Source organism: Gallinula chloropus (genome assembly GCF_964237585.1).
Source record: "Gallinula chloropus genome assembly, chromosome: 5".
NCBI lineage: Eukaryota > Metazoa > Chordata > Aves > Gruiformes > Rallidae > Gallinula > Gallinula chloropus.
The window spans coordinates 10,023,248-10,033,498 of NC_140090.1; the positions used below are offsets into that span (position 1 = coordinate 10,023,248).

General features: G+C 62.4%; 1 protein-coding gene across 1 annotated transcript; it reads right to left on the reverse strand.

The window, feature by feature from the left end:
- Positions 1-4,665: 4,665 nt before the first annotated feature.
- Positions 4,666-8,350, reverse strand: EN1 (engrailed homeobox 1; the record flags this gene model as incomplete). The annotated part of the gene is made up of 2 exons (XM_084264725.1): positions 4,666-4,982; positions 7,678-8,350. The coding sequence occupies 2 exons, from the start codon at positions 8,348-8,350 to the stop codon at positions 4,666-4,668; spliced, it is 990 nt and encodes a 329-aa protein (XP_084120851.1).
- Positions 8,351-10,251: the final 1,901 nt, after the last annotated feature.

Below are 10,251 nucleotides of genomic sequence, written 5' to 3' on the forward strand. Positions count from 1 at the left end.
ATTTCAGCCCTTCGCCATTCGGCAATGCTTTTTCCAAACGGTCACGGATTTAATCGGAAACCGTTTGAGTCCTGTTTTGATCCGACCTCCGCTCTGCGTTTATTTCTTGTAAGACAAAATAAAAGTTAAATCGACACAGTTTCACCGACAAGAAGCCGGACCCCCGGGGTTGGGGGATGCTTCGGGTCGTGCCCCCGCTGCCGGGACCCTCCCGGGGCGCGGCGGCGCGGATTAAGGTCCCCTCAGGGACTGACCGCCGCCCACCCCCGGGACTCCGCGGGGGGCTTCGGACGCCGGTGGGCAGCCTAGGGGTGGGAGTGGGGGGGGGAGGCAAGGGCAAGGCCGATCTCTACAGCCTCCCCGCTCCGTCCCCGGCCGTGACCGGGTTTCGGACAAATACCAGCGCCTGTTTTGCGAGCAGAGCTCCTACCTCCGCTCCTACCTCACTTGGTGAGCGCTGCCTTGGACCTTACCGACGGGGAGGGAGAGGTGCGGTGCTTGGTAATATTCACTGTAATCACTGTGATATTCACTCGTTTAATTTCGACGTGGCCTCGAGCACCGTAGGGGGATGCGGAGGGAGCCCGTTGCCCGACCCCCGAGCCCCCCAACCCCAGCGCTGCCGCCCACCTCCCAGAGCCCTTTGGCGGGGCGGACGCGGTGCTCGGTGCCCGGGGGCAGCGCATCTCCCTTCCGCCGGAGCCGAGGCCAGGGCCCCCCTCACCCACAGACCTCCAAGCAGAGGGGAGGGAAGCGGAGCCCTCTTGTAAAGCTCCCAGCCGTCGGATCCCGCAAGATAAACATCATTAGAAATCATTGTAATTGGGATTGTGAAATCTGACCTCTGACCCGCCGGGCTACGTGTCACAACCGTGTCTGCTTTGATTCCTCGAAAGGCGGCACAAAGGAACAAGCTCCGTGACAGGAGGCAGCGGGATCTACGCCCCGGCCCGAGGGGACCGACGGTGGGGGGGGACCACGCGTGGCCTTCCCCTCCTCCCCCCGCGTCTCATTTGCATATGCAAAGCAGCCGGCCTCCGGGCCGCCCCCGCTCGGGGGTAGTGGTCGTCGGGCCGGGGTCCTGGAGGTGGTCGTGGCCAGCTCTCGGGGTGCTTTGGAGGGAGAAATGAGCGTCGGTGCATCCTTCCACCAGCGGAAGGGAGAGGGGGAAGCGGGGGTCGTCTGCTTGGTTTCGGTTGAGATTCACACCCCAGAAATGCCCTGCTGCCTCTCGAGAGTCGGGGTGTGGGGGAGCCGACCTTAATTTCCGATGCCAGGGAGGGAGGAGGGGGAAGATAACCACTTTTCCTCCAGGGCTTTTCCGCCTGGGCTTGTGGGTGCCCCCTCCTGGGCCTTAGGCTCTCCGGCCCCCATCCGCCCCCCAGCTCTCCAGCCGGGGGCCCCGGAGCGTGTCCCCCGCCTCCCCCCGCCGCTCCGCGCACACCTGGTCCCTCTCCGACGGGGAGGACGCTCCTGCTCTCACCTCTCTGCTCCTCACAGCACACGTCGGAGTTGGTGCTGAGCCCCGGGGGAAGGCCCTCCCCGGCTGCCGAGCGGAGAGCATCCCCCGTGGGGCGGTTTGCCCCCCGGCACCCACGGGGGACGGGGTCACTCATGCAGCTAGCGAGGGCAGACCTGCGCTGGTCCCCTCATATGCCCCGTTCAGCTGCGCTCGATGAGAATTCCTAAAAGCATAATTACATTAAAAAGCCTGATTTATTTAAATAATCCTCTTTAGGCTCCTCTTAATCTGCCTTATATTTCCCCCGTCGTCTTTATTCCTGACTTGTCCAGCTCCGCTGGGCTTGACTGGACGCCCCGAGACTGAGGAAACCCCTCTTCATCTTCCTCCTCCGGAGTCCCCCACTCTGCTGGCAACCCCCCACGTTCGGGATCCTGTCCCCGGCTGCAGGTAGGCAGCGGGCCAGGGGTCTGTCGGTGGGGTGGGGTGGGGAGGGGAGGCAGTGGGCTCCAGCAGCCCTGCTCGGCCCAGCACCGAAAGCCAGACTTAACATTGCCCGAGACCTGCGGTCAGGGGAAGCAAACCGGGTTCGATGCCCAGTTCCCTCGGCAGGGTAGGGGCTGATCCGGCTCTTGGGGAGCATCATTACCCGATTTTAAAGATGAAATTACATTTTTCGCCTGTACAGCTCCAAGGGAGTGAGAGGCGGCGGGTATATGAGCGAAGCAAAGAACTGACCTGGGGGCCGGGGGGGGAGGGGGCAATCTCTCCATAGCCCCAAGACAGCAGCAAGTGAAGGGGGACCAGGGGAGGTTCTGACCATGCTCCCCACCCTCCACCACCGCCCGAACCCTGCAGCTGCCCCTGGCCGGGTGGCCGCTTTCCCACCAAGCTGTGGGGCCCGCACGTTGAAGGACGGTTTCTTTTCCTCGGTGCGGAAGATTTAAATATATGTTTCAATCCCATCGAAAAGAGAGGAAGGAGAAAGAAGCACAGAACTTTAGATGGCGCTGTACAACATTTATTGAAGTCCTCCGAGTATTCCCGGCTCATCGGCCTGCAGAGAGGAGAAAAGCCCTCAGCGGGCAGTGGAGGCCTGGGCGGGAATGGGGTGGGATGCGCTGCATGGAGGAGGGGTCCTGCCCCGCCGGCAGCGGGTGCGGAGGGCAGGGGGCTCTCGCCGGGTAGGGTAGCCCCTGCCTGCGCCTCCATCCTCGGTCGCTGACAGCTAATTACAGCGCTAAGCAGGAACAGTCAAAAAGCAAACAAACCCGGCAGAGGCCGTCTCCCGCTGCCCCTCTGCTACCTTCTCCTCGCAGAGACGGAAACCCCCCCAATACCTCCGACAGGGAGAGGAGGGGGGAAGCCGCAGGCTGCGCCGGCCGGGTGTACTGCTGCTCGCTCATCTCCGCGCCCCTGCCCCGCTCTCCCGGGCATGGCTTCGGCGGGGGATGGATGCGGGAGCGGGACACCCCTGGCCCGGGTCTCACGCTAGTTCCAGCTCTGCCTGCTTTTCCCAGTCTCCCCCCGCGCCCCCCCCCACCCCCCCCCCACCCCCCACCCCCGGCTGCTGGCCTCGGAGAGGGATGCAGAGGAGCAGAAAAACAGAGAAAGTAGAGGAAAAGCCGACAGACAGCCCCGTCGGGGCAACCGGACAGTTCTCCGCTCGTTCCGGCTCCCGACCTCTCCAGGGGCCGCGAGGAGCGGACCCGCGGACCCCGCCCTTGGCTCCGCGGGGTCCCACGCAAGTCCCGCATTGGCCCCAGGCCCGGGCACGGCGTCCCTCGACGGCGTGAGGACAAAGCCACGGGCGCGACCCTGCCCGGGCCTGTCAGGGTCCCGTCCGGCGGCGAAAAGAGCCGCCCCAGGGACGGGACGCAGGCGAATTTAACCGGCGTGCGTGGAAAAGTGGAGCGGGGCCCGCAGCTGGGAGTCCCTCTGTGTCGCCGGCCCTCCACGACCCCACGCTTCCCACGAGCATGGGCAAACGTCAGCCCGAGTCTTGAAAGGGGGAGCGGAGGGCCGGGGCAGGGAGCGCGGAGGGCTCCCGGGGAGCGGCGGCGCAGCTCCCGGTGTCGAGCGCTGGTCGCCCCGGTCCTCTCCTCCCCGCCGCTTTGCCCTGCCCGGGAAGAGCTCCTGGCTGGACACTCGGTCCGGGAGCAGACCCTCTCGGAGCAAGGCGAGGAGCTGTCAGCAAATAATCCCTTTTCAACACGTCCCGGAGCTCTAAACGTCCAGACGGTTCCAGGCGTTTTTCCTGCAGGAACTGGTGATATGTTGTTACCACTATTACGAGGTGGGTTTTATATCTTGTTAAAAAGGGAGATGCGGGAGCCGAGGCACTACCACAACAGCCAAAGATTATTTTTTTTTTTAAAGAGGGTAGAAAAATAAAAATTTTAAAAATCAAAGGTTTTAAACGGGGTTTTAAACGAGGGAGGGATGAGCGGTTTAAAAACTGCTGCATTGATCCATCGAAAACAAAACCTAAATACGCCACCAATATGTCATTATACACTCCGCGTATCATGTATGTATATATATATTTATTTTTAATATTTATGTGTATATATACATACAAACACCCACACACTAAAGTAAAGAATTACAGCCAGCCTGGATCCTGAACACAGTCTACACTTTATTTCAGACTACAGATTTCTGAACATAATAAAATCTTTGGCTTGTAGCGGCGGGTTCAGTCTCGCAGTCTGTGGATCAGAATATTTTTTTTTTTCCTCGGGAAAAAAAAAGACAGAAATTCACACACACACACATACAAAAAAAAAGAGAAAAAAGCCAAAACAAAACGAAAAAAAAAAAGATCAAACGAAAGATCAGAAAAGTCGGAGATTTACTGTAAAATAAGAGCAACGAACACCGAGGGGGAAAAAAAAGGAAAGCAAACAAAACGAACAAACGAACAAAAGAGAGGGGAAGAGAGGAAGAGAAGGGGAGAGAGAAACTGTCCAGCAAATAGAGATCGCTACACATATTTCTTACCTGAAATTAAATATATACAAGGTCATATGCTGTTTGGCTATATAGAGATAATTTTTTTTTTTTAAGTGTTCATATTTTTTTTTTCTTAATCGGAGTCCTTATACTATGGATAGACAATAGATCTGCTTTTAAATAGCACCTGTCCGCCTCCCGGCCGGCGGGCCGGCGCCGCGGCGCAGGGCTGGGGGGGCCGCGCCGCCTCACTCGCTCTCCTCTTTGTCCTGCACGGTGGTGGTGGAGTGGTTGTAGAGTCCCTGGGCCATGAGGTGCAGCGCCAGCCCGTTCTTGATGCCCGTCGCCTTCTTGATCTTGGCTCGTTTGTTCTGGAACCAGATCTTGATCTGGGACTCGTTGAGGCTGAGCTCCTGGGCCAGGCTCTGCCGCCGCTGCTCCGTGATGTACCGGTTCGCCTGGAACTCCGCCTTCAGCCGCTGCAGCTGCTCGGCCGTGAACGCCGTCCGCGGCCGCTTGTCCTCCTTCTCCGTCTTCTTCTTCTTCAGCTTCCTGGTGCGGGGGCCTGCGGGCAGGGCACACACACGCCGCTGGGCAGGGCCGCGCCGCCGACCGACCGACAAACCGACCGACCGACCGCCGCCCCCGCCCCGCCGGCCGCCGGAAAAATGGCCGACGGGCGAATTTCTGCCGGTCCCGTGTGTTTCTCCCCCCCCCCCACCTCCGCCCCCCGCCCCTCTCTCGCCCCAACTCCAATCCCGGCACCGCCGCTCCGGCACGGCGGAGGGAAGGATGGGGAAGGAGAGGAGAGGCCGGGGCCGAACGCGCCGCGCCGCCCGCGCATCCCCCGCCGCCCCGGCCCCTCCGAGGGGAGCGGCGTCCCGTTAGCCCCCTGCACCGACACACGTCGGGGGTCCGGTCCGCCCTCCCCGCCGGGACGAGCCACGTTCCCTCTGCCCAGCACTGGGCCAGGACCCGCCGGGCGGGCAGCGGCTCCGCCGTGTAGCGCGGGGAGCGAGGGTCCCCGCGGCCCGGCAGCGGGGAGCCGTCAGCAGCAGCCTGGCCGTGGGCTTCCCCGGTCTCTTTTGGGGGGAAAACAGCACCCTCCGGAAGGCCAGCCCAACCATGAGCTGCTTTTCTCCGCCGACACCCTGGAGCCCTGCCGACACCCGGGTCGTCCGGGCTCTCCCGCGGCAGATAGTTGTACCCGGCCCGGCTTGCAGCTCCCTCAACGAGCCCCGCCGAAAGCAGTGCCGCGCCGGCCCCCGCTTCTGCCACCCCATCCCTAGGCCGATATAGAGCCAGGTGAAGTGCCACAGAGCTCGACGGGGAGGTGGCACGGCCCCAGGGCGCATCTCGGCGCCAGTGCCCGGGCGGGGGGCTGCCCCCGGTCCTGTGTACGTCGGCCTGGCCCGGGGGGGAGCGGAAAGGGGAGGGAGCCCTGGAGAAAGGATCAACGAAAATCCCCCGACAGCTGCCAGGCTCTGCGGGCAGCCCCAGGCCCTCAGCCCCCTGCCAGCAGCAACCGGAGCCGGCGAGGCCTCCCGGCCGCCGAGTAGGCCGAATGCTCCTCTCCCGGCGCAACCCTTCCCTAGAGCCGGGCTTTGCCGAGCGCGGCTCGGCGGCGGCTGCCGGCGGGGAGAAAGACGGGGCCCAGCGGGATGCTCCCGTGCTCGGCCGGCGGAGGGGCGGAGGGCGCAGGGAGTGATTCGCTTTGCCCCAGCACCTTGCAGCGGGGTGCCGGCGGACCTCCGCAGCCCGCTCGTCCCCAGAGCCGGTAAAAGCGGCTGGGGCCGGCGGGCAGCTCCGAGCACAACAAAGAGGGCGGCCGAGCCGAGCCAAGCCAACCTCCTCCCCTCGCCCTTCTCCCCTCCAGGCTGGGGTGAGCAGGGAGCTTCGGGGAGGACACGCAGAAATAATCCTATGCCCGAAGAAAAGGGAGGAGAGAAAAGAAAAGCGCAAGTGCAAAAGAAAAGCCTGGCGCACGGCGGCCCTGGGAATCGGTAGCGAAACACCCGTGGCCGCGCCAGCCGGGAGCGAGGGCCGCGCCGTCTGACAGCTCTATCACTCCATCAATCACCCGAGTCAATCAAAGTGGCTTTTCTGAGTTTCAAGTCGCTGGACGTGTCAATAACGGGGGATGGAGATGGCTCGGCCGATAGCACCGCATTGACCGCCGGCGGGGGAGCAGCCAGGCCGGGAAGCGCCGCCTTCCCCGCGTCCCGGAGCGGTCCCCGGGCAGCCGGCCCCGCGCTCCCCGGGCAGGCACAGGGGAGCCCCAACCGGGCCCGGCCCGCGCTGGCGGATCCGTGGCTGCTGGTCGGGCGTGTCGGGGGAGGGGGGGAAACCCTCTCTCCTCGTCCTCCGCTTCTTTCAAAAAATTGCAATTAAAAATAGAAACTAACGGCGATAAAATAAGGGGCTGCCGGGGGCACCTGGGAGAGTATAAACAGCGTGAAAGGGACAGCGAAACGGGGCCGGGGGCCGAGCAGGAGGTTCTCACCGGGGCGGCCCCGGACAGGGGCACGTTCGCCCACCCCTCTGCGAGAACCGGGCCCCAAATCACGGCAGGGAGCACCGGCTCCCGCGGCAATGCGCGGCCTAAGGGCCTCCCTGGCTCTGCCTCGCTGCAGAGGCCCCTATAAACAGCCCCTCCGCCACCTTCTTAAAAAAAAAAAAGCAACCCTTTTTACTCCGCTTTCCGAGAAAAGACCCCCCCGCACGCACCTCCAGCGGCCGCTCAACATGTGTCTAAGGTCTCACCCCCGCTGCCCCCGAAAAAGCACCAGCGCTCAGGAAAAAAATAATATAAAACGGGGAGGGGGGGGGGGGAGGAAGAACCCCAAAACAAGGGAGCACTCGAACTCGCTGCCGGTTTTCGCAGCATGCTCACCCCCCGCCGCCGCGCTGCGGAACACCCAGGGCTGCGGCAAGGCGGGGCGGGCGGGGGGCACGGGATGGGGGTCGCTCCCCGCCGGCTCTCCGCATCGAAACGCGGCCGAATCGGGGCCTGGCGTCACATTCAAATTTGGGAGACTCAGAGGAGGAGGAAGGAGGGGTGGCGGTGGTGGTGGTGGGGGACGCGATTCCTCTCGCCCCGGGTGACCCAGGACACCCCCCTTGCCCCCCAGTCCCCGCGCGAGGTCCTCAGCAGGCCGGGAGCCAAAGCAAAGGGGGGAAGCGGGGAAGGGGAGCGGGGAGGAGGGGGGGGCGACCTTGTCACGATTTTAACAGCTCCCAGATGCGCCGCGGTTCCTTACCCGAGGACGGTCTGTCTGAATACCTAGTGCAGTAGACCCAGGCAGGCCACACCAGCGGCTGTTGCGAGTCGGGCTTTATAACAGGTCCTCCATTATTAGAGCCCATGAGGAGGATGGCGGGGCTGCCGTGCTCCCCGTACTTCGCCGGGTGAGTCTCACCCCCGTCGGCGGGGGGCTTGGCCGCCCCCGACGCCGCCGCTGCCGCCGCGGCGGGGCTGGCTTTGGCGGCGGCGGCGGCGGCCGCGGGCGGCGGCGGCGGCGCGGAGCCGTCGGGACGGCAGTTCGAGTCCGGGCAGAGGAGGGAGGGCGGGTTGGGCGGCCGGGCCAGCAGCGGGTTGACGTTTTCTCTACCTGAGCTCTGCCCCCGGTCTCCGTCCCGCTCCCGGCTGCCTCCTCCTCCGCCGCCGGCCGGTGCGGGCGGCTCCTTCTTGCAGCCGAAGTCCGGCCTCAGGATGTTGTCGATGAAAAAGTTGGTGGTGCGGTGGGGCGGCGGCGGCGGGGGCGGCGGCGGGGGCGGCGGGTGGCGGCGGCGGGGCAGGGGCAGGGGGCAGGGCGCGGCGGGGGAGGCGGGCGCGGGGCTGGGGGACACGGGTACGCTCTCGCCATCGCTGCCGCTGCTCGCCGGGCCGGGCGCCGCGTCTCGGTGGCCGTGCCCCTCCGGCGGCTCTTCCATGCTCAGCCCCCGCCACGGAGATCGCTGCCTCTTTTCCCCCCCACCCACCCGCTTTACGCCCACCCCACTTTGCCGGTGGGTGGCGGGGTGGAAAAGGGGGAGGAAAAATTTAAAAAAAAAAAAAAAAGGAAGGAAAAAAAAAAAAAGAAAGAAAAAAAGAATAAAATCCACTTGTTGGGCTGAAGCTGAGATTTTTTTTTCTCCCCTCGCACGGATGGATCCAAAACCGGGGAGACACTCGAGGGCTTCTTTCCCCCTTCTCCCGATCAGCTTATATTTCCAACACCAAAAAAAAAAAAAAAAAAAAAAAAAGAAGAAGAAAAAAAGAAAACCCCAAAAAGGTGCGCGGCAACACCGCCCCCCCCTCCAAAAAAAAAAAAAAACCCAACCCCCCCCCCAAAAAAAAAACCCGCCCCCCCCCCGAAAACCCGTCAAAATCTGCCCATCTCCCCGCCGCCGCCGCGGCGGCTCCGCGCTGCCCCGCTGTCACGCTGCGCTCTGCCCACGCCGCGGCTGCCGGAGCCCTTCCCCGCCAGCCTGGTGGTGCGCGCCGCCCGGACCAATTTATTATTATTATTTTGTTAAATCCTTCGCCACCCCCCTTCTCCTGTCCTTTCCCCCCCCTTCTTCTTTTTTTTTTTTTTTAAAAAAAAGAGGTTAAAAAAAAAATAACAAAACCCGCGGAATCTGTGACAGCCCCGGCCCGCGCAACTAACTCTCCCTAAAAAATCCCTCAGCCACACTTTTTTCACTCGCACCGGAAGCACGTGAGGCGGCCCCGCACGTGGGGGCGGCCAATAGCTCGCCGCCGCCGCCGCTGACACCCCGCGCCGCGCCCAATGGGCGCCCGCCGGGCCGCCGCCATAAATACCGCGTGGGGACGGGACGGGACGGGCGGCGGGAGAGCCGCGACGGGGCGGGGGGTAGCCGCCGCGCCCGCACCTACACGCGTGTATCGGCGACACCACCACCCCCACCCCCCCTCCCCGCCCCGCTCCATCCTCCTTCCTTCCTTCCCTTCCTTCTTCCCGGCCCCGTAAACAACTTCTTCCAGCCGCGCCGCGTCCTGCGCGGGGACGCGGTCATCACCCGCTCTCCTATGGCCCGATAATGAACGCTACTCCCCACCAAACAAACCAAAATAAACCCGTGGGTGCTCTTCTTCCTCTTTTTCTTCTTATTCTCTGCTCCCCTCCCGGCGGGCTTAGGCAGCGAGGGGAAGCGGAGAGCGGGGTGGGGGCTCCCTGGCGCCCAAACTTTTTATATATATATATTTTTTTTTACTTTTTGGTAGAGGAATAAAAAAAATAAAACAATAATAATGATAATAACGATGATAAATTATAATAAAGGCGGGAGCCACCGCCGGGGAGAGCTGGGTTTGGGGCTGCAGCCGCTCGGCTGGTTTGTTCCTTTATTAAGGCTTTTGGTTGGGTTTTTTTTTTTCCTTCGGAATACGAAACAGATCAGCCGGCAGCTCCCCGCTGAATTCGCGGCGTGTTTTGCTCGCCTGCTGTTTGATGTTTGTTTGTTTGTTTGTTTGGGTTGGGTTTGTTGCTTTTTTTTTTTTCCTCTTCCCCCCCCAACCGGTATTTTCATTGTCCTGGGCAGAGCGAACACCTCGGGACGCGAGTTGAGACAGAGAGAGATTGAAGGGGTGAAGGGTGGGGAGGAGAAGGCACTTCTGGGGACTGCTGCAGCTTTCTAAAATAAATTAATTTAGAAGGAGGGGGGCGATAAATAAATTAAATTTCCTGATCCCAGTTTTGGTTTTGTTGGGCTGCTGCCGGGGGCCGACAGCCCAGCGCCTCGGGGAGGGCGGCTCTGCCACCGCCGGTGCTTCTCCCCGCGGCCCCGGGTGCTCCCCTGCGCGGAGGGCCGAGCTGCTCCGGGGAAGGGAA